A 24871-nucleotide genomic window follows, 5' to 3' on the forward strand; every position below is an offset into this window, starting at 1 on the left:
CCAGGAATAGACGCCAGCTGGGTTGGTAATACTGCACATTGAGCTTCTCCAAAAGTGGTACAAGGATGTGTACCACTTTTTTTTTTTTTTTTTTTTTTTTTTTTACAAAGAGTCACTCTAAATTCCAAAGGCCAAAACCTACCAACATAAATCCTTGAGTCTCAGAGCCTTCTCATCAGCAGGTCCAGCTCTCTGGAACTCGATCCCACCTGATTTGAGACAAGAGCCATGCTCTTTAACATTTAGGAAAAGACTAAAAACTTGGCTTTTCAAAAAAGCATTTCCAAGCCTTGAATAAAACCTCCTCTCACTAGCACTAACTCGTATGCAATAATGGAATGTAAACACGAATCAACCAACCTCAAACCCTCTCTCACTAATTCCTGCTGAATATTTATCATACTATTACCATTCACAACTGTCATATTTATTCATTTGATTACCTATGTACCGTTTCATAGTCTTATTTTTTCACTTGCTATTCTAATGTATCAATAGGCTGAAATGTAAATATTGTGCTGTTCAATTTCTCCCCTTCCATCCCAAGTTTATTTTCCTTGTTTTTTGTAACTTTCCCTCTCCCTTTTTCTGATTCACTGTATTTAAAGTTCAAGGTTCTTATTGAAAATATTGTTTTTTACGTTACGTTATGCTTTACACTCCTTGTTATTTGTAAACCGGGTTGATGTGATGCCTATCATGAAACTCGGTATAACAAAAACAATAAATAAATAAATGTGTGGCACCAGGTCTGGTGCCAAAGGACCAAAGCCCTGCAGCACCCGCTCCATGCCAGCTAGACTTTGTGCTCCATCTCCTCCTCAAACATTGCCAATGCCAACGGACAGAGATCCTCTTCAGACCCTCAAAGTGGATCAGTGACTGGCATCAGGCTTGGTGGAGACAGTTACCGACCCCCAGCACCAATGGAAGACTGGCACTCCTTGCCATGGGGGTTGCTTCAGGGGCACTGCAGCATAAGCCTGTGCATCCCCATGCCTGCCACTGTGCATTGACAAGGACTGGTGCTGATGCTTCTGTGGCTTCCCTTGTTGCTCAGCCCGGTCCTTTTCCAGTGCAGAGAGATGACGAGAAACCAGATGTCCTTGGACTGGAGGAGATTGATGGTTGTCCATCTCCAGCATCCTTTTCCACTAACAGCATCGAAGGAACCCATGGTCCCGCTGATGTCGATGGCTTGGTGTCCATCAGTGCAGCTCCTTCGATGCCGATTGCTTGGACTTCTACCCGAAATAGTTGGGGTCATCTGGGCACAAACAGCAACCCCAGAAGTCATGCGATGCCCCCAAGCAGAGGACATCTCATGCAGATCTGTGATGGACATGGTCCTTGGGCACCGGGGCCATCACTGAAAACCCGATGTGGCCATGCTGGCCAAAACAAAAAGGGTACGAACCAAAAATGATGGTGGCAGGGCACCCCTGGTTGGCAGGCAGGGAGAATTTACCAAGAAAAGAAACTTACCTGAATCACCAAAAATCTTGACTAGGAGACACTACGAGAAGGCACCTAGCGGGACCCAGCAAAGGGATGAGAAAAATCCAGCAAAAAAAAAAAATATGAGAAGAGGAAAGTTTTCCAAGAGACCAAAACACAGTCAAAGTGAGCTTACTCAAACTGCAAGGCTTATAGCTCCACAGAAAGAGATTGGAGAGGGACCCTGTGTGGATGTGTGGTATAGGGCATGCTCAGTGTGCCTAGTCAAAGTTCTAGAAACTGACATAAGTTTTCCGCATTGGGGCACCAATTGATGTCACCCATGTGTGAGGACTACCACCCCTGTTTGACCTCTGAGAATGCCAAGTATCAGTATCTACCCAATATTTCAGGCCAGGCCTCACATCCAGAACCATTTTGACAGATGGGTTGGACACAAAATGATACTCATACATATATTAGATATTCACATCTGCTTTATTGATTTTTGCGAACAGAAAGATGCAGTTTTAAGAGTTAGCATTGGGCCCCTTCTTTTTGCCAAACGTTGGCACCACATTGACAAAACGGCGGTTATACTGCATGCGCCGCTTGGCACGCCCAGTCTTCTTCTTCTTCTTCTCCTGCTTGGCAACCTACAGTGCGACAAGGTCTTACATTGATCAATGGGCTGGGGTGAGGTGGCTTGCCACCTAAATAGGAAATGCGGGCACTATTTAAAATTTCAGAAAGGGATCAAAGCTTGCTTTTTTCACAAGCGTTTTGACTGCTAGCAGTTTACTTTTATGGCTATACTGTTTATGTATAAAACTGACCTAGTCTTCTTCTTTGTTCCTTTTCTACAATGTCTTACTATCAGTATGCTTTTGACCAGTTTCTTGTATTCATTAACCTTGTATTTAAGTTGACTGTTGAATCAAGTTTTAACTTTTTTTTTTTTTTTTAAACTAAACTAGTCTTACTTGCTGTTGCATTATTCTATTAGTTTTTGTAAATCATTTCAATTTTGACAGAATTGCAGTCAAGTCAAAAAACTCAGCCACACCCACTATCCATGTGTTTTGCACTTTAAGTGCCATACTGGGTCAAAAGAATGGTCCTTTGAGCCCAGCATCCTGTCTCCAACCATGGCCAGTCTAGATCTCTTGGAAGAACCTGTCGGATACCAGATAGGAAAGCTCATGCCAGGCTGTTCATTAGCTAAATAATGCTTAATGGATCTGCCCTCTAACATTCAAACCTTTTTAAAACTATTACTAGACTTGACCACATTCTCTGGCAGCAAATTTCATAGTTTAATTACGTTTACTGAAAAAAAAAAATCTTTCTAGAGTTTATTTTAAATATGCTACTAAATTTCAAGGAATGTCCCTTAGTCCTAGTATTTGAATGGGTAAATAACTGTTCTCTATAAACTTGTGCCACTTCTCTCATGCTTTTATAAATCTCTACCATGTCTCTTCTCTAAGGGAGAGTTTGAGATAAGGAAATAATATAGTGTGCTGCATTAGCTTTTAATCTGGTTGCAAACAAACAAGAAATACTTAGTAACTTCAAGGAGATGAACTGTTAAAGATCAATTAATCACTGAGCAATTGGTTCCAACCTGTACATTGTTGGGGATTTTGCTTGAATAGATTTAAAATTTAAGGACATTTGCTGATTAAAAGGGCATTTTAATTTCATCTATGATGAGATGCATTCATCTCCTTGAAGTTACTAAATATTTATTTGCAACCACATTAAAAGCTAACGCAGTACACAAGAATATATATTTTTTTATATTTGTGCCCACCACCTCCACTGAGAGGCTATACCATGCACCCACCACCTTCTAAAGAAAGTTTGTTACTTCTGATTATGTTGCCTTTGAATTTCACAACATGACCCCTTATTCTGCAACTTCCTTTCACTGAACTTGTTTTAATTTTTTCTATTACAAATTTAATTAGAGCTTCCTGTTTTGTCCCCAAACAGTTTAAAATGTATCTGATGTTAAACAGCCACCACTCAGGGCCCTTAAGAGCCACAGTGAATGTCTCTGCCCCACCCAGAAGAAAAACTAGCTCACTGAATCAAAATATCAATACTCACCTTTGGTGTCTGACCTCTGACTTTCCCAGCACGAGCTAGAGACCCGTGGACTTTACCTGGGGGAGTTAGAAATAAAAATGATGGAGATGCCTCATTGGTGCAAAGGCTGAAATGATACAAGGGCTATTTCTGTAGCTTCTGAATAAACCTGTCAAGGGGAACTCAAGGAAGCCAGTGCAGCCTTTAAATAAGAACATAAGTAGTGCCATGGTGAGTCGGGGCAAAGGTCCATTGAGCCCAGCATCCTGTGAGAGTGGTCAATCCTTAAAAATTCAATTTCATGTTGCTCATTCCCTATGACATGTGGCGATTCTCCAAGAGGCACCTAGTTAACTACATATGGACTTTTTTCCCCCATGAACTTATCCAAACCCTTTTTAATCCCTACTATGCAAATAGCCTCGACCACATTCTCTGGCACAAATTCTACAGCTTGATTTTGCATTGAGTGTCATGATTTTGGAGACCTCAGTCATACCATCCTCCCTCTTCAATTGTCTTCTCAAAGCTGAACAGCCCTAACCTGTTCGAACTTTAATAGGAGAACTGTTCCAACCCCTTAACTATTTTTGTTGATCCTTCTCTGTACCTTTTCTAACTCAGCTATATCCTTTTTGAGATACGGTGACCAAAATTACATACAATATTCAAGGTGTGGCTTCACCAATGATCTATATAGATGTATTATGTTATTTCCTTTTTGAAAAATTCCTAGTATTGTTTGCTTTTTGGCCACCGCCACAAACTGAGCTAAGGATTTTAACATACTATCAACAATGCCTACATCATTTTCCTGGGAGATTATGCCTAATGCATAACTCATTGTGTATCTAAACTTTTCCTCATGTCCATTGCTTTACACTTATGGACATTCAATTTCATCTTTTCCTAGTGTGTAGCTAGATGGACTCAGGACCAATGAGTTATGCTCCCCTGTTAGCAGATGGAGACAGAGTCAGATTTCAAAGTCGACATCACCCTACATACACCCCCTCAGTGACCTCAGCCCTTCAGTATTTCTCCATCTTCAGCAGATGGTGGATGTACTTTTCCCTATGAGCATTGCTGTACTTTTTGGAAGGAGAAATTCTACATTTAAATTGGGAAAAAAATTGAGTCCTGCTCTCCTGCAGTGATACCTAAAGGTCTCTTCCCCTAGTTGAGAATTCCTGAGGCAATTTCCGAGATACTTCAGAGGTGTGCCTTGGTTTGGTAGCTGGTTCCCAGTGTGGATTTTGCTGCTTGAGCAGCTGAAAGGCAGTGGGTGCAGGAAGCAGACTGCAGCAGTGACAGCCAAAGCCCTCTCCCCCCCACAGCCAGAGACTGTCTGTACTCAGCCAGTAAGTGCTCAGGTAAGTTAAAAAAAAAAAAAAAAAAAAAAAAAGATCTACCTCCCGATTCAGAGACAGTTGGAGGGTTTTTATGTAAGACTCTGGTCTCCTTGCTCAGCACAATGTACAGACGTCATTCCTGATCTCATTGTGGTAAGGGAAGTGGGCTTTGGAGCAGGTTGAGCAGCCCCCTGGTGGGCTAGGCCCCACTTTAGGCTTAGTCAGCACACCACATGGTAGGCTACAGCTGCACCATCTTACAGGTGTCTTTGTGCGTGCCATATTGCCCTCAATAGAATGATTGTATGCACAATGTGTCGACTGTGCACACACTACATGCATAACATTGTGCGCGTACATACACGCACAACCTAAGCAGCACACAATACAGATAAATCCGGACACATGGGCTGTGCTTCCGCCTCGCTGCGTCCCACCTAGGCACCCAAAATCTGTGCGCATAAAATTTTAAAGTGCAAGCTGACAACGTATAGTTACCACTGCCAATGGCTCCAGCAGCCAAGAAACCATAAGTGCCTCTCTCTGCGCTGCTTGTCATATATTAGGCCTTCACAGTCTGACCTGGATTCCAACTTATGTCAGCACTGTGAGGAAGCCCAGGGAGAATTGGCCTCCCTGGACTTTGCTATGCCTGGCTCCTCCCATTCAGAGGATGGATTAGCCACAGCCTTAACAGGAAGTACCCCATGACTGAGTCATCCATGGGATAGGGAAATTCAGCGGCACCTACCCCAGAACCTCCTGGGCATGGACCTGGCTGCCTAAGTGGAATTTTTCCAGGGCCTACAAAGCATTCATACAGGTGCAGTCTACCCTCACTTGCCCCGGTCCGGACGGAACCTCAACCGGTAAGCCTTCCCTCTCTCAGTCCTATCAGCAGACCTCGAGGCATGCCTCACCTCACCAAGGCTATCCCTGGCAGGACTCAGACAGCACAGATAAAGAAGAAGGTCCAGATTTCTTGGAAGATGGGGAAATTCCCCCTGGCTTAGAACGGTAGCGGACCATGTTACGGTTTTTCCCATAAAGAAATTGTAGGCGCTTGTCCCAGATCCTGAAGATGCTGGGAGTTCCTGGGGCGGACTATGATGGAACCAAAGAAAAGCACCCATTTCTGACTTCCCTATGGAAAGCCTCTTGCTACTTTCTAGTACTGGAAGCCATCCAGGAGTTGATTGACCTAGAATGTAATGCCCCTGAAGTAAGTTTTAAAGGGGGACAAGTGTTATAAGCTCTATACCCACTGGATCCAGTGAGAGAATGTTTGCATTTCCCTAAAGTGGATGTACTGGTTTGTGCCATCTCTAAGCCAACTATTTCGGTGGCGGGTAGAGCGGCCTTAAAGGATGCGCATGATAGACTGATGGAGTCCATCCTTAAACAAGATGCAGTAGCAATGATCTTCTAGATTGCTTCTTGTTGTACCCTGATAGCTCGTTCACCCCCAAGTCATCCACTCCTGAGAGAGGAGTAGGCACGAATTCCAGAGTGATTATGAACCTGATGCGGGCTCGAATCTAGTCCATACTTCAGCCAGAGGAGTAGCCCTAGTGGTGGCAGCCAGGAGACAGCTATGGCTGCGAAACTGGTCAGCAGACTCAGCCTCCAAGGCAAATCTTACAAGGATGCCCTTTAAAGGATCACTCCTTTTCAGAAGCAAATTGGAAAAGCTGGCCAATAAATGGGGCAAATCTCCAGTTTCCTGGCTACCAGAAGATAAGAGAAACAGTTACAGTGCCCCTTGTCTATGAGGGGTCAATCCAGGGGCTCCCAAACACTTTCGCTCCTACAGAAACTTGACATTTCAGAGGTCTTGGCCCCTTGGGAGGTGTCTCAGTCCTTTCATAGTCGACAGCCCAAGAGATGGGCAGGCTTCGGTTCAGGTTCGTTCTGAACCCAATGAAATTTTGCTGACCTACCCTCGGAACGAGGAGATAGGGGCAGACTGTTCCTCTTCTACCAGCAGGGAGTTGGGATGACTTCAGACAAATGGGTACTGGAGGTCATACGAGAAGCATATGTGCTGGAAATTTACGGCACTCCTTGGGACATTCACAATGTCTCTTTGCCATGCCAAGCACAAGAAGCAGGCAGTGAGACTACTCTTAAGGGTCCACAGGATGAGTGCTATAATCCCAGTATCTGCACCCCAAGAAAATATGAGGTGCTATTCCATCATACCCAAGAAGGAAGGTTCCTCAAGTGTCAGACATCTATGTGAATCATTTCTGCATGGAAACCCTACACTGTGATAATGGCCATACAAATCTGGAGAGTTCTTAACCTTCCTGGACCTATGCGAGGCATACCTATATATTCCAATTCTTCAAGAACACAGTTTCCTACACTTTGCGGTACTGGTTTACCACCATCAGTTGCAAGCACTGCCCATTGGCCTAGCCACTGCCTCAAGAACATTTTCCAATATTATGGTGGTCATAGCAGCAGCACTGAGAAAAGAGGGAATCCCGGTGCACCTGTACTTGGACAACTGGTTCATCCTGGCCATGTCTGAGGAAGACAGTCTCCAGGTGACCAACAGGGTGACCTCCTTGCTTTAGGAACTCTGCTGGGTTGTGAACCTGGACAAAAGCAGTCTTAAGTCCCCCCTCTCCTTGGAATGTGTGAGAGTCCGGTTCAACACCAAGCAGGGCAAGATCTTCCTTACGATCACACGGATAAGGAAGTTGATGTCCCAAGTGCATCAGTTGATGAGCATGATACTCCCAGTGAGGAGCTATCTCCAAAGTTCTCAGTTTGGAAGTAGTGCCATAGGCAAGGGCACACATGCAACCACTTCAATGCTCACTACTGTCATGTTGGAACTCGCAGTCTCAAGACTATTAGATTCGCTTCCACTTACCGATGTGTGCATGCTCTTGGCTCCAGTGGTGGCTACAGGAAGCTCATCTGAGCAGGGATATAACCCTGTCTTACCTAAACTGGCTGGTCCTCACAACAGACATGAGCCTCTGGGGCTGGGGAGTTTACCATCAGGAACTGACGGCCCAGGGGCGTTGGAATGTAGAAGAGGCCCTCTGGAACATCAACTGCCTGGAAGCCTGGGCAGTCAGATTGGCGGGTCTACAATTCAGCCACAAACTCCAGGGTCAAGCAGTCCGTGTAAATGTCCGACAATGAAATGGTGGTAGCCTACATCAACCACCAGGATGGAACCAAGAGCCAACAGGTGTCACAGGAGATTCATCTCCTTATGGAATGGGCGGAAATCTATAGATCTCAGCTTCCCACATCACAGGAAAAGACGTCAGGTCAGACTTTCTAAGCAGGGAGAATCTAGATCCAGGAGAGTGGGTGTTGGCCAAAGCCTTCAGCTAATAGTAGATCGCTGGGGTCTCCCATCGACCTACGGGTCACATCCCACAATGCGAAGGTTCTTTTTCAGTTGCAGAAGAAATCAGTGGTCCCTAGGGATTGATGCTCTCGTTCAGACCTGGCTGAAAGAAGAGTTGCTATACTCCTCTCTGTGGCCCCTGCTGGGCAGGGTCATTTGCAGAATTGAGTCCTACCAATAGCAGGGTCATTTGCAGAATTGAGTCCTACCAATAGCTCCAGATTGGCTCAGGCATCAGTGGTATGCAGGCATGCAGAGACTCCTGGTGGAGACCCCCTTTGTACCTCCCACCACACAGGGGGCCCTACACTTCAGCAGGGACCAGTCCTTCAGGAGGATCAGACTCTATTCTGTCTTACAGTCTGGCCCTTGAGAGGGTTCGCCTGATGAAGTGAGGATGTTCGGCAGCGGTAACTGCCACCTTATTCCGCACTCAAATTCTCGATATCCCTAGCATATGTGCGGGTCTGGAGAGTATTAGAGGCCTAGTGTGAGGAACACTGTGTGTCGTCGTCCCGTCCCCCCCCCCGGACGGTCAAAACCCCACTAATTCTGCAATTTTTGCAGGAAGGCTTGAATAAAGGTTTGACCCTTAACTCCTTGAAGGTCCAGGTAGCAGTGTTCCTGGTGGCTATATGCTCGGCATGCTGCATCTCTGAACTACAGGCATTGTGTTGGAATGACTCCAGGAGAGAGTTACAGCTTCATACTGTTCCATCCTTCTTGCCCAAGGTAGTCTCAGAGTTTCATCTGAATCAGTCCATTTTGTTGCTATCTCTCAATAGGCACAAGGACGCGGAAGAATACCGCCTCCTCCATCATTTGAATGCCAGTAGATTTTATGTGGTATCTGGAATTTTCACAATTGGTTCAAAAGATAGACCGCCCGTTTGTCCTTCACAATGGAAGGAGGCAGGGCGAACCAGCTTCACGGGCTACAATAGCTCGCTAGATTAAGAAGGTGGTCACGGGAGCCTATGTGGAGGCAGAAAAGCCATTGCCTTCTCAGGTTAAAGTTCAATCCACTAGGGCTCAGGCGGTCTCATGGGCAAAAGCTCCCATTGATATCTGCCGAGCAGCGAAGTGGTCCTCCTTGCACACCTTCTCCAGGATCTATCACCTGGATGTATAGGCCAAAGAGGATACAGTCCATCTGGCTTCATGTTAGGAAATGGAGAAATTACTTACCTGATAATTTCATTTTCCTTAGTGTAGACAGCTAGACTCTGCATCCCACTCATGGCTGCCCAAAAACAGTGCCAAGGATTCACTCATGGAGTGGACGTCGATTCCAAGAGATTAAAGGTAAGCAGTCATCCAGTCCCTAGATCAGGGCATCTATACTCTTACTGGGGTTCAGTGTTTATGATTGGTTGAACACAGTTATGGTTATCCATTTTTAATCATATTTTAAATCAAGTTTTTCATTAGTATGTCCACAGTGGCTTTTAAAGAGAATACTGAAGGGCTGAGGTCGCTGCAGGCATATGTAGGATGACATCAGCTTTAAAATCTGACTCAGTCTCCATCTGCTGTAGGGGAGCATTGGTCCCGAGTCCATCTGTCTACACTAAGGAAAACGAAATTATCAGGTAAGACATTTCTCCAATCTCTTAAGGTCCTTCTGCAGTTCCTCACAATCTGCATTTGTTTTAGCTACTCTGCAATTTGATCACTTTTACTCATTTCCCTGTCTAAATCATTAAGTTGAACAGTACTGGTCCTAGGACAGATCCTTGGGGCACTCTCCTATTCACCTTTCTCCACTGGGAAAACTGACCATTAAGTCCTATTCTATTTCCTGTCTTTTAATCAGTTACCAATCCACACTGAGACAACACATCCTTAGTTAACTGAGGAATCCCTTTTGAGGGTCAAATGCCTTCCGGAAATCCAAATAAATTATATTAACATAGAAACATATAGAAACAGAAATGACAGCAGAAGACGACCAAATGGCCCATCCAGTCTGCCCAGCAAGTTTTGCACTTTTTTTTTAATCTCTCTCATACTTATCTGTTACTCATGGCTCTTAGTAACCGTTTGGTTCTATTTCCCTTCCTCCCCCACCATTAATGTAGAGAGCAGTGATGGAGCTGCAGCTAAGTGAAATATCTAGCTTAATTAGTTAGGGGTAGTAACCACCACAATAAGCAAGCTACACCCATGCTTATTTGTTTACCCAGACTATGTAATTCAGTCCTTGTTGGTGGTTGCCTGTATATAGATTTACAGAATCTATATACAGAATCTATATATCTACTTACAGAATTTCTTGACGAAAACAATATCCTCACCTCAAACCAATTTGGCTTTCGTAAGTCTATGAATACCGAATCGCTATTAACATCATTATCAGACACTATCATCTTCAACCTAGAAAAGGGCCAACCTTGCCTCCTCGCTCTCCTGGATCTCTCATCAGCATTTGATACCATAAACCACACGTACCTCCTGCAACGCCTAACAGACATCGGCATTACAGGAGCAGCTCTTAACTGGTTCAAATCATTTTTGGAGAACAGATCATACAAGGTCAAGATAAATAACAAAGAGTCCCACACCATCGAATCCAAGAGGGGGGTACCGCAAGGATCATCCCTCTCTCCGACTCTTTTCAATATTTATCTGCTCCCGCTCTGTCAACTACTCACTAACCTTAAACTAAGGCATTACCTATACGCGGATGATATTCAAATCCTCATCCCTATAGAAGATTCCCTACACAAAGCCATATCATTCTGGAATAAATGTCTGTCAGCTATCAACAATCTACTCACCAGCCTCAACTTGGTTCTAAACAAAAACAAAACAGAAATCCTCATTATAGCACCGGAAAACTATACCCCCTCCTCACATTCTAACACTAACCAACATCCGGACACCGCAGGGCTCTCCACCACGCAACAAGTTAGAGACCTGGGAGTCATCATAGACAGCAGACTCAGTCTCAACAAATTCGTCAACACAACAAAATAATGTTTCTTTAAACTTCAAACAATAAAGAAACTCAAACCACTCCTCCTTTACAGAGACTTCCGCATGGTTTTACAAGCCATCATACTCCCAAAGCTGGATTACTGTAACTCTCTCCTCCTAGGCCTACCAGCATGCACCACCAAACCACTTCAGATGGTCCTGAACGCCTCCGCAAGAATTCTCTCAAATGCCAAAAAAAGAGATCATATCACCCCAATCCTCCACCACCTCCACTGGCTTCCGATTAAATACAGGATCCAGTTCAAGTCTTTAATGATGATACATAAGGCCTTACACAACATCACACCTCTCAACTTAACATTTCAAATTCAACTACACTCATCCGTGAAACCAACCAGAAGCGCTTATCAGAACAGACTAATCACACAACCGGCGAAATCCGCTCTGAGGAAACGTGCACTATCTACAGCGGGCCCTTCACTTTGGAACTCTCTCCCTCCAGACCTGCGTCTAGAACCATGCCACACTACATTTAAAAAGAAACTTAAGACTTGGTTGTTCAAACAAGCTTTCCCCTTGAGCCAATGAACAGGAAGAAAAGTATTTTCACTCCCACATGCCATGTTATTTATTGATTTATTTAACTGCATGTTTATTAACGGTCTAATATTATACACTATTTGCTTACTTTGATTAGTTTTTGTTATATGTTAAAACTTGTTCACTTCGTTTGTTCAATGGAAAAACTTGCTTACTTCATTTGTTCAATTGTAAAAACTTTTTTCCTAATTCTGTTCTATGTAAACCGCTAAATGTAGCGATAGTTACTGTTCCTTGTAAACCGGGGTGATATGTATATTATACAGGAACCTCCGGTATATAAATTATATAAATAAAATAAATAAATATAGATCCACTTTTCTTCATTCCCCCTGCCGTTGAAGCAGGGAGTTATGCTGGATATGCGTGGAGTACCGACTTCTCCCCTGCCGCTATGCTGGATATGCATTGAAAGTGAAGTATCAGGCTTATTTAGTTTGGGGTAGTAACCGCCGTAACAAGCAAGCTACTCCCCGCTTTTTTGTGAATGCAAATCCTTTTTTCCACATTTCCTCTTGCTGTTGAAGCTTAGAGCAATGCTGGAGTCGCATTAACCGTGTGTATGTTTATGGAATAAGGGTATTGTCTCCAGGGAGTAGCCGTCATTCCCGCGAGCCACCCACTCTTCATTCACGTCCTCTAGACTTTATGGATCCACAGTGTTTATCCCACGCCCCTTTGAAGTCCTTCACAGTTCTGGCCTTCACCGCTTCCTCCGGAAGGGCATTCCAGGCATCCACCACCTCTCCTTTATCCACATGCTTACTTACACCTTCAAATAGTTCTAATAGGTTAGTAAAGATTTACCTTTCCTAAATCCCTGTTGGGTCTCATTAAACCATGTTTATCCATATGACCAGTAATTTTCTTCTTAATTATAGTTTCTACAGTTTTACCAGGCACTGAAGTAGTCATTTATGTTGTCCATAAACTTAATCTCTTAATCTGCTTGTCATGCACAGATGCACTTACCCAATGTTGGGGTAACTGAAGTCTTCCATTATTGTGTTTCCACACTTAGTAGGCTGTCTAATTTCTCCTAGCATTTCACTGTTTCACCATCCTAGTTGGGTGGGCAGTAAAAAATCTCTAGTGCTATATTCCTCCTTGTCATTCCTGGAATTTCTATCTATAAAGAATCCAGATTACAGTGTTTCTTGCAGAATTTTTTTTTTATTTGATTCTATGGAATCCATGACATATGCATGGACCAAGAGACATCTTGGGGTGACAGTGTCACTATCAGAAGGTGGAAAAGCAATGTGACAAGGCTGAGGCTAAGGCCAGAGGGTTGCTAGGCTGCACAGAGGCATTGCCAGTAAAAGAAAGAAGGTGATAACCCTGTACAGGTCCTTGGTGAGGCCTCACAGTTTTCAGTTCTGAAGACCAATGTTTCAAAAGAGATAAAAACCAGACAGAAGTACAGGCAAAATCAACCAAAATGGTGTGAGGGAGGGGGTCTGCACTGGAAAAATGTAAATATGTATACCCTAGAAGAAAAAAAGGACAGGGAGATACGATACAGACTTAAATACCTGAAATGTATAAATGATGCACAAGAATCAAACCTTTTCAGATGGAAAGAAAGCTGTAGGGGTCATGAAAACAATGTCAGAAAAAATGTTTTTCTTATAGAAAAGTATGGTGGATGCATGGAATGTCCTCCTTGTGAAGGTGAAGACCAGAAAAGTAATGAATTCAAAAGAGCATGGGATAAACACAGGATCCCTAATTGGTAAAGTATGGAAATGAAAAAAAAAATGGGTAACCCTTCTGCTAGCTTTAGATGCAACATTTCTGAATGGCACTAACCTGCATGGAGCAGCACTTACTACCTTTAATGGATGGCATGGGAGGGCAGAATCTCCACAGAGCAGCAGTTATTATCCTTACCAGAATGTACGGGAGAGGGGGGCACAGAGTGGCAATCACCACCTAAACTATCCAACAGAGGCTTCAAGGTTAAGATACAGAACAAAGAATCTTCAAGAATGGACGCATCCATAGGAGTCCCTCAGGGCTCCTCACTGTCACCTACACTCTAACATTTATCTTTTACCAATCTGCCAACTCCTCTCCAACCTTAACCTCAAACATTTCCTCTACGCCGACGACATCCAGATCGTGATACCCATTAAAGAATCTTACACAAAAACACTGGTTCACTGGGAAAATTGTCTCTTCGAAATTAAACATCTCCTGTCTAACCTAAACCTAGTTTTAAACTCCTCTAAAACAGAACTGCTACTCATCTCCCCAGATAACTTTTCCATCTCTAATCCTCCAACTATCCCAACTACTACACAGGTGAGAGATCTAGGAGTATTAATTGATAACCGGATGAACCTCAAAGCTTCCATCAACAGAACCACCAAGGACTGTTTCCACAAACTCCAAGTTCTAAAAAGAATTAGACCACTCTTCCACACTCAGGATTTCAGAACCATTCTACAAGCTATCATTTTTTCTAAGATCGATTACTGTAACTCTATCCTTCTGGGCCTTCCTTCCTCCTACACTAAACCCCTTCAGATGTTACAAAACGCTGCGGCAAGATTACTGACAAATTCCAGAAGGAGGGACCATATATCTCCAATCCTAAAAGATCTCCACTGGTTGCCTGTTCACTTTAGAATCCTCTACAAATCTCTTTCCATAATATACAAAACCATCCATCAACACACCCCACTCGACTTACAAGTCCCATTCCAAATTTATAACTCCTCCAGACCAACAAGAGACGCACTCAGAGGATCTCTTCAAGTGCCCCCAGCCAAAACTACCAGACACATTACCTTGAGAGATCGGGCCTTTTCAACAGCCGGCCCCCTTCTGTGGAACTCCATCCCACCGGACCTAAGACAGGAGCCCAGCCTCCCAACCTTCAGGAAGAGACTTAAGACCTGGCTATTTAAAAAAGCGTTCCCGGACACCGATTAATTCTATTCAGCCAGATCTACCACTTCCACATGTAAAAATGTTATTACTAATGTAAATACCTATACCTAATTCTCTCCCTTTTCTTCTCTTCTCCCAGTTCTATTACCTTGTTATTTGTAACTGCTTCCTTCTACACTAATAGGTTATTCAACTGTTCATTGTACACCCCTGTTATATGTAAACCGGCATGATGTGTTTGCAACATGAATGCCGGTATATAAAAATTTTAAATAAATAAATAAATAAATAAAAACAACTTGCTGTGCAGACTGGATGGGCCATTTGGATCTTTATCTGCCATTATTGACTAAGATATTATAGTGCGATACCATCACCACTTTTATCTGCTCAGTCATTTCAATATATTTTATACCTTTGTATCACCATCCCACTGGTTATCCTTTTTCCATCAGGTCTCAGATGATTATATTAATGTCTTCCTCTAGTGCCATACACTAACTATCTTATTTTGCAGCCTTCTGGCATTTGCATATAGACATCTCAATGTGTTCTTTTCCACACCCATCTTACAAGTAGATGATTCAGATAGACCATCATGTCTGAGATTCCAAACTATTCTTCTTTGTTTAAAGGTATCCTTTGTGGATTCCATGCTCCAAACTATGAGCTCCCAAAATGACTGCTTCCATTTCTCCAATACTGCGACCCTTTATTCCTGAATTGTATTTTCTTTTTGTGCATTATTTATACATTTGAGGTACTTAAGTGTCTCATCTCTCCCAGTCTCTCCTTTTCGCCAAGGTATACATATTTAGATGATCAAGTCTCCTCTTATATAACTTTTGATAAAGACCCTCCACTATTTTGGTAGCCTTTTGGTGTACCTCTTCTATATGTGTTTGGAATTTCATCCTTTGGAATTAGAGAGAATATTTTAAGTGAGGTCTTGCCAACATCCTTACAGAAGCATCTGTGTGGCAGCCCAGCTCCCCTAGTTCTGCTCTGCTAGTCAAACAGTAGTGGTCTTCCTCCAGGTTGAAGGGCATATGGCGGGAAGAGGGGAGATAGACCCAAGACTAGCCCAGACAGGATTGAGACAACTATTCACTTTGGGATCCAGGCATCTCAGCTTCCATTAACACTTTAGGAGATCTCTCTTCCCCAGGTACTCTGTTCCATTTCTCCCTACTTATGTTTTTTCAGGGTTTGGTTTTTTTTTTTGTATTATATTTAAACTTCCCACTTCCTCATCCCCACCCAAGACAATTTTGGACATCAGATGGAGCCTGGCATGGAAAACTTTTGTCAAAGTTTCTAGAAACTTTGATTGGCACACTGATCGCCTGAAGCTCCAGGAAGTTGATCTGGCATTAAGCTTCCTGAGCAGACCACAGACCTTGTGCACAGAGGCCATCCACATATGCACCCCAACCCAAGGTGGAAGCATTTGTGGTAAGCACACCCTGGGGAGGGGTGGGGGGTGCTGATAGGGAAACCCCTACTCCAGATTGGGCAGACTCTTACCATGACAGGGAGGTCTGGAGAGGTGGTATGATGCGAATATGTATACTGAGGTCCAGGGTGGCTTGCTGCCACTGAGACTGCAGGGTCCACTGAGCCCTCGGCATATGTAAACAAGCTAGGGGAGTAACATGGACAGATGTGGCCATGTGACCCAGCAAATGAAGCAGAAGCCTGGCCGACACCTTTGGTGGACTAGACTCCCCAGAGATGCCAAAGCAGGCGCCCGATCGTGAGGAAGAAATGCCCGGCCCTGAGCAGTGTCCAACCTGGCACTGATAAGAGTCCATCTGAGGGGATGGAGTGAGATGGGACTTTGGGTAGTTGATAATAAACCCGAGGGACTCCAGCACCTGAATGGTCAAGCAAAGGGAGTGAAGTGCTCCCTCCTGGGTGGTGCTGTTGACCATGCAAGTAAGGGAATACTTGTACCCCCAGCCGGCAGAAGTGTGCACCCTCTACTGCCAGGCATTTGGTGAAGACCTGTGGGGCTAAAGCAGTCCAAATGGCAACACCCTGTACTGGAAGTGGCTGTCAGAAAAATCATAGATACTTCCTGTGACTGGGAAGATCTTGATGTGGGCGTATGTGCCTGAGGTTGAGGGAGTATAGCCAGTCCCCTCTTTACAGGAGGGGAATCAGAGTGTCCAGCGAAACCATCTTGAACTTCTCTTTGCAGAAAGTTGTTCAAGGTCCTCAAATCCAAGATGGAGCGCAGCCCCCCTGTTCTCTTTGGAATCTGGAAATAGCGGGAGCAGAGCCTCTGCCCTTTCTGACGCAGTGGTACGGGTTTTACTGCTGTGGCCATTACAAGGGTGGAGAGCTCCACCCAAAGAATTTCCTGATGCAGGGACTAGCTTCACAATGGGCAACAGGGAGAGTCCGTGGGGACACTCAGGAAGTTCAACAGAAACTCATGATGAATGGACAGGACCCACTGGTCTGAGGTGACCTGAGTCCAATGGTCAAAAAGGACCGTAGCTGACCTCCAATGTCAAGGGTACGGTCACAGGGCTTATGCTCCCTTGCAGCCAGTCAAAACCATAGAGCAGGGCTCTACTGGGGTACTGGCTGAGGTCTGGGGGTCCACTGTTGTCTGGAGCGACCCCTAGAACTCACTCATGGTGTATGGGCATGCAAGGCTGGAGGATAATATTTCCTTTGGCAGTAGAAAGTCCTCCTGGCACTCTGATGCGAGAACTTTCTGGTGGAGGACCATAGGTCTGATGTACTGGCCGAGAGATGCTGGAGGGTCTCATGGTGATCCTTCAACTGAGTCACAACATTTCTTACTTTGTCCCCAAACAGGGGACAAGGCAGGTATGCAAGCTTTTCTTGGACCTCTGGCTGAAAGCCAGATGCTCTGAGCCACACCTTTCTACGGGTGCAAATGCCTGCCGCCGCCACCCTAGCTGCTGTTTCAAACATCATAGATGGAATGCACCTCATGTTTGCCACACTTCAAGCCTTGCTGGGTAACTGCCAAGGCTTCCTGCTGTTGGTGGGGGAAGCGCTCCGACAACTTCTGAACCTGCTTCCAGAGGTTCTGAGTGTATTAGGTCATGCGCAGCTGGTAGGAAGCAATTCGGGCGATCCACCTAGCGCCCTGGTACATCTTCCTACCTAAGGCATCCCAGAGGTGCAGAAGCATAGGTGCGGGAACACTTGGACTTCTTGAGGGCAGACTTCACTATCACCTCAAATCTCAAGGCCTGCTGTACTACGTAGATTGCATCTGCCTTCTGGTTTACTGGAGGCACAGAGACGGGGTGTTCCCAAATCTGAAGGAGTAATTCCTTAAAGATATCGTGGACGGAACAGCCACTACCTCCTTTTGGGCATCAAACTAGAGAACGTCCAGCATTTTGTGACGGGCCTCTTCCTCCGTTAGGAACTGGAAAGGAATGGCCCCTGCCATAGCCTGCAAAGATCCCCTGAGTCATCAGAAGACGACTGAGGTATCATTTCCCCCCCCCCCCCCCCAGATCATATGGGGCTTCTTTCTCTTTGAAATCCCGTGAGGACCCATGTGGAGGATACCTGCCCAAGCCCCTCTGGTTTGGCATAGAGGGCATCAGTAGCACCGTGGCACTGATGGCATCAAGGTCCCTGAGGAACCAGACATTGGCCTGGCAAAACCAGGTACGATATCAAGGTCCCTGATGGTGCCCCCAGCCACAATACATCATTCTCCTCCGAGGAACCCACAATGGGAATGACTCCAGAGGGAGGAGGACCCAGTGCCCGAGGGACCCCTGGGCACTGGTAGTTGCTGCATGGGCAAGTTGGCCAGGAGGACGTCAAGGCAGTCCAGCAGCAGTGCCAACATCACAAGGGCAAGCTCAGACACTGGAGGAGGTACTGGTGGAGCCAGCAGTTCAATAACCTGAAAGGCTCTGAGCACCGCCTTTTGCACCCTGCAGTCCAGTTCCTCTTAAAACTCTGCTGAAGACAGGACTGACGAACAGAGGAGGAAGAGTCACTGGAACTTCCTTGGAGCCCCAAGGAAGTTCAGTATCCGGCACAGATATCTGTGGGTAACGCCTGGTACTCCTGGGTTCAATAGAGGTCGATGCCTCCTCTCCATGGGGTTGCTTTGGGGATGTCACCAGTGCTGACCAGAGTCCAGTACCATGCGATGATGGTGGCTGGTGACTATACTTCCCACGATGCTCAGCCCGGTCTTTGCAATAGTCTCTATCCTTGGCTCCAGGGAAGGTCCTGGAGTGTGCTGCTGCTGATAGCCTATCTCCAGCCCCTCTTTCCCCGAGAGGGCCCCAGCAGAGTAGACAACGATAGATCCACATCCATTGGTTCCTCTGGCCCTTGGATATCAATGCACCAGACACTGGAGTCAAAGAATCAGATTTTCTAGATCCAAAGAGGCTCTCCATCTTGTCTAAAATGGGCCAGATAACCCTTTTGGGGGGGGGGGGGGGGTCATTTGATCGCAAAAATGATACCCCCAGACAGAGGATACAGACCTCATGTAGATCCGTAATGGACATGGTCTGCAGGCACTGGGGGCATTGGAGAAACCCCGATGATGACATGAAAGATGGCAAGTGGTCACTGATCGGCGGCCAAAGAGTGACACTGTCAGGAATCAACCACAAACAACAACAAAACAAAAAAAAAACCAACCTTACCATGTTGCCCTATAGAAGCACAGACTAGAAAGAATTGGGACCGGGTGCAGACAAGTTGCAAAAACGACCAAAAAAAACCTCTGAAGACAGCAGAGCTCCAGAACTGTGAGGCAAAAGCTGCGCAGAAAAGAAGAGACTGAAGGGGGGATCCCCGCATGGATAGTGGCATGCTCAGTGTGCCAAAGTTTCTAGAAACTTTGACAAAACATTTTCCATGCCAGGCTCCATCTGATGTTACTCATGCGTGAGGACTACCAATCTGCGTGTCCTAGGAGAACAACCTTTGAGCCAGCAGCTATGGCCTCCACAATACCCGTCATCCTGGAGCCCAAGTGAATCCCAGATGGACAGGAGACTCATTCTGCACAGCTACTACCATTGTCATCTCCTCAGCATTGGTAGTTAGATCTCCATTGTTTTGTAGACTCCTGACCAATGCTAAGCACCTTATCTCATGACCTACCTTCTCATGCCTTGCACCAGGCTGATGTGGCTCTATAACACCTACTCACCTCCCAGCATGCGGCCAGTAACCTCCAGCGTAGCCAGTGCAGTGATGCCACATTGCTCAAGCGTGGCCTCATCTTCTAAAGGTGCTCCACTCAGTGACACCACCTGGTCTTCAGCAGCAAGACCCTCAAGGAACTCAACACGAGCCTGAAGTGAGAAAGAGCAGACATCCTTTCGCTGTCTAGTGCATTTGCTTCTTTTCAGAAGAGGTTAAGCATCCCTCAACACATACAAAAGCTTCCTACTACAGATCAAACAGCACAGGTAGTTGGTAGTACACACTTTATGCACATGTATACATACACTACTTCATCACATTAGGTACAGCACAGGCAAAAGCAGTGCAAACTTCTCTCCCACACACTCAATAAGAACAGGTACAACACAGGCAGCAGCAGCACAAACTTCCTACACACATACAAGGCCCCATCACAGAACAGGTATAGTACAGGCAGCAGTACAAGTTTCCCTCAAACACCATACAAATTTGTGAATCACAAAAAACAATTCCAGTGAAGGCAATACAAAACACAGACTAGTGATTCTGGAAAATAGCACTAAGGACGCATACCTTTAACTGGGCTACAGTTGTCTGTCCAGACACCTCTAGGGTGTGCAATTCCTGTGCACGCACAAACAGCTGCATGATTTCCACTGTAGTAAGACAACATAAAAAAGGTCTAGTTTAAAGCCAAGCACAATACCTACTTGTCCCACACATCCAGGTTTCCTACTGAGGAATTACATAATGGAAACATGGCAGTTCACACATCTTAACAAATAACACAAGATAATGTACCTTCCCTGCTTCTGTCAAACCTTAGGAACTGAAAAGATAAGCTACCAAGTCAAATCAGGCTTTCTGCTGTAGGCTTGCAAGGGTCACAAAGTAAATAAATATTTTCCTCCCCTTTGTAGATTTATTTCTGCAATGCCTCACAACATCAAGACCTGCAACATAATGGACACTCCTGAGGGTAGAAACAGAATGAGAAGTATCTAAGAAAGCCAGAGTAGTAGTCAAGTGGTCAATAAAATTCAATCAGTATCTGTCATCTGGGAGCGGTACAAACTGCAGGATGATACACTGATGTACACCAAATGGAAGATCAGGTCTTATGTCCTCCACAAAGCAAAACATTACAATAGGATAGTGGCCAGTGGGGAAAATTACTTATCTGATAATTTCATTTATCTTAGTGTAGATAGATGGCCTCAGGGTCAATAGTTTATGCTCCCTTGCCAGCAGATGGAGACCGAGTCATGTTTCAAAGCTGATATCACCCTAGATACACTGCATGTCCACATACCACAGACGCCTGGGCCAATCTGGAGCTACTAGTAGGACTAATCCCCTGTGGTGCTACATAAGAACATAAGAACATGCCATACTGGATCAGACCAAGGGTCCATCAAGCCCAGCATCCTGTTTCCAACAGTGGCCAATCCAGGCCATAAGAACCTGGCAAGTACCCAAAAACTAAGTCTATCCAATGTTAATGTTGCTAGTAATAGCAGTGGCTATTTTCTAAGTCAACATAATTAATAGCAAGTAATGGACTTCTCCATTAAGAACTTATCCAATCCTTTTTTAAACCCAGCTACACTAACTGCACTAACCACATCTCCTGGAAACAAATTCCACAGAGTTTAATTGTGCGTTGAGTGAAAAAGAACTTTCTCCAATTAGTTTTAAATGTGCTACATGCTAACTTTATGGAGCACCCCCTAGTCCTATTATCCGAAAGAGTAAATAACCCACTCACATTTACCCATTCTAGACACCTCTATCATATCCCCCCTCAGCTTTCTCTTCTCTAAGCTGAAAATTCCTAACCTCTTTAGTCTTTCCTCATAGGGGAGTTGTTCCATTCCCCTTATCATTTTGGTCGCCCTTCTCTGTACCTTCTCCATTGCAACTATATCTTTTTTGAGATGCAGTGACCAGAATTGTACACAGTATTCAAGGTGCGGTCTCACCATGGAGCAATACAGAGGCATTTTGACATTTTCTGTTTTATTCACCATTCCCTTTCTAATAATTCCCAACATTGTTTGCTTTTTTGACTGCCGCAGCACACTGAACCGACGATTTCAATGTGTTATCCACTATGACGCCTAGATCTCTTTCTTGGGTAGTAGCACCTAATATGGAACCCAACATTGTGTAATTATAGCATGGGTTATTTTTCCTTATATGCATCACCTTGCACTTGTCCACATTAAATTTCATCTGCTATTTTGATGCCCAATTTTCCAGCCTCTCAAGGACTTCCTGCAATTTATCACAATCTGCTTGTGATTTATCTACTCTGAACAATTTTGTATCATCTTCAAATTTGATTACCTCAGTTGTCATATTTCTTTCCAGATCATTTATAAATATATTGAAAAGTAAGGGTCCCAATACAGATCCCTGAGGCACACCACTGTCCACTCCCTTCCTCTGAGAAAATTGTCCATTTAATCCTACTCTCTGTTTCCTGTCTTTTAGCCAGTTACTAACAGGCCGATACAGTATGTGCGCTCGGCCGAGCACACTGTTTAGCACATGTTTGGCTGTGCATTTTCACCGTGCGTTTATTACCCTTATACTGTAAGGGGTATTAAGTCAGTGGAACCAAAACTTAAATTAAAAAAAAAAAAATCTGCCTGCTGGTCAGCAAAACAGATGCTCAATTTTACCGGCATCTGTTTTCCTTATCCGTAATCAGACAACGGTGAAATTGAGTGGTTGTCTGACCTGACAGCCACCTCTACCACTAATAAGGAGGCGCTAAGGATGCGCTATTGTCCCTAGTGCCTCCTTATTAGCACACCACCTAATTTAAATACAGAACTGCGTGCCCAGGAGAGGTTTCTTCCTGTATTGGCCTGTAAATTATTTAATTCTATCATTTCCCATTTTATTTGGAAAACCAAGAGAAAGTTTAAAAATGAAAATTTTGGAATGTGATAAGGATCATGGGGGCCTGACTGTTCCTAATCTCAGGTGTCTTCACTACATCCAGGATTGGGCTTCTCATAAATGTAAATTTGATACCGAAGGCTTGTTACCAACTGAAGTCTACCCATATCTGCCCATAAATTGAATGCACTTAACTGGTAGACAACTAGTGACATTAGAGAGGTCTAAATTCTGGGTTAGGGAGTTTCATAGGGCATGGATGTATTGGAGGGGACTCCCACAGAGATTGGTATCGCCCTTCCTGACTTTTTATGGAAACTCCAGTTTTTCACCTGGATTAGATGGTTCTGTTTCTTGTTCCTGGTCTCAGAAGGGCTTGTTTCAGGTGGGTCAGTTTAACTTCAATTTTAGAATTTTATATTCTTTCCAGTAATTTAAAGAACTACACGCTATCCCAGATTCTCAATTTTCTGCTTATTTTGCAAGCGAGACATTACTATTCCAATCACACTAAAAATGATCTTACTTGTATAGCATTTACTGAAGGAGAAACCTTTCAGGAAACACCATCTAATTGGCATTCTGTGCTTAAGTATTATACATCAGTGGGATATTTGTTGAAATTAGCAGAAATGTGGAATAGTGATCTGGGACTGGATATGGGTGAAGAAGAAATCAAGTGCGCTTTTACATCAGTTTAGATTATTACTCCCAGCTAATTTACGGGAATTTCAGTTTAAATATATTCATCTAACATATCTGGCTAGGGATAAGGGGGTTAAAATGAAACTGTGGCGTTCTGATCAGTGTTTAAAATGGCAGCATCACAGGGACTCTCATGTTTATGGGGGTGTTCTAAATTAGTCATTTTGAAGTGGATATTTAATTTTTTAGAAGCTATACTGGACTGTGATGTGTTATGGTCTGAAGAAGTCATTCATTTACTATTTGAACAATCACTAAAGTTCCTTAGTTGGGGGGGGGGGGGGGGGGGGGCAGAGATTTACGAGCATTGCAATTGTGTTGGCAAACAAAGCAGTTCTGACTCATTGCAATAGTGAACATGAACCCACTTTAACATTGGAAAGATCTGATAAAAGATTATGCTTCTTTGGAATTACTGAGTGAAAATGATTCTATGGCACAGTGAAGGGGACACTTTTTTGTTTATATGTACTTCAGATCTGCAGTATGGGGATTGGATGGTGAATGACTGGGGTGATTGTGGAATGAGTGCGTTGTTGGGATGGAGTGGAGGGGGAAGTTACAAAAAAAAAAATGGCTGGCAATGGCTATTCCCTAAGTATAATTGATTAATAGCCATTAATGGACTTCTCCTCCAAGAACTTATCCAAACCTTTTTTGAACCCAGCTACACTAACTGCACTAACCACATCCTCTGGCAACAAATTCCAGAGCTTTATTGTGCGATTCAACCCTACCCCAATTTAAAGCTAAAGGGACAGAAGCAGTGGCGTAGGAGGATCTCCCAGAGATCAGAGTTAGGGATGTGCACCCCCGTTTTTGGGTGCCTTCATAATTTGGCGCCTTAGGCACAAGCCTCTGCTTAAATGCAGCCCTGCTCTCTCACTTCCGACACTCAACATCCATGAGCCTGCCTGCAGGATATGGCGTCACGCCATGCAATTCCCGTCCAATTACCCAGAGGGGCATTAATTTTACAGGATTCTCTGAGGCTGATGAGGCTTTACACACCTTAGCTAGTAGGAGAGGACTAGAGCCAAATCACATTAGCCAATAGAAGATCGGGGGGGGCTCCTCACAAGAACTAACTTAGGAGAGATCTTATCACTAAAAGACTATGCAAGAGAGCGCAGTTAAGGTGGGGATATTAATCAGTTTCCTTCCTCCCTCCCCCACTTCAATGAGAGTGCTACGAGACAGGAAGTTGTCCTGTCCTCCTCACTGCTGCCGCTGGTGAGTCTCCCGCTTTCCCAGGATCTCAGGTCTACCCGCTGCCGTTCACTCACCACCAACACGCGACGACCTCACAAGATGGAGGGGAGACGCAAGAACCGGTTGCCGGAAAATAAAGGCAGGAAGTAGGCGCGCGCACCTCTAT

General features: G+C 44.5%; 1 protein-coding gene across 2 annotated transcripts; it reads right to left on the minus strand.

The window, feature by feature from the left end:
- Positions 1-1914: 1914 nt before the first annotated feature.
- FAU (FAU ubiquitin like and ribosomal protein S30 fusion) lies at positions 1915-24868 on the minus strand. 2 transcript variants are annotated; one of them, XM_029611417.1, is made up of 5 exons: positions 24780-24868; positions 20452-20534; positions 19883-20027; positions 3553-3608; positions 1915-2093 (listed from the first exon to the last, which is right to left on the minus strand). In XM_029611417.1, the coding sequence occupies exons 2-5, from the start codon at positions 20524-20526 to the stop codon at positions 1968-1970; spliced, it is 402 nt and encodes a 133-aa protein (XP_029467277.1). In that variant the 5' UTR covers positions 20527-20534; positions 24780-24868; the 3' UTR covers positions 1915-1967. The 2 variants fall into 2 exon arrangements, with proteins under 2 accessions (XP_029467277.1, XP_029467276.1); XM_029611416.1 differs by lacking the exon at positions 24780-24868 and adding an exon at positions 24716-24755.
- Between the last annotated feature and the right edge of the window lie 3 nt (positions 24869-24871).

This window comes from Rhinatrema bivittatum, chromosome 8 (assembly GCF_901001135.1).
Source record: "Rhinatrema bivittatum chromosome 8, aRhiBiv1.1, whole genome shotgun sequence".
NCBI lineage: Eukaryota > Metazoa > Chordata > Amphibia > Gymnophiona > Rhinatrematidae > Rhinatrema > Rhinatrema bivittatum.

Coding starts and splice junctions, on each gene's coding strand:
- FAU (XM_029611416.1), bottom strand. Junction 3,609..19,882: donor TACTGGCCGCATGCTGGGAG/GTGAGTAGGTGT, acceptor TAACTCCCCCAG/GTAAAGTCCACGGGTCTCTA. Junction 2,094..3,552: donor TCAGAGGTCAGACACCAAAG/GTGAGTATTGAT, acceptor GTCGCACTGTAG/GTTGCCAAGCAGGAGAAGAA.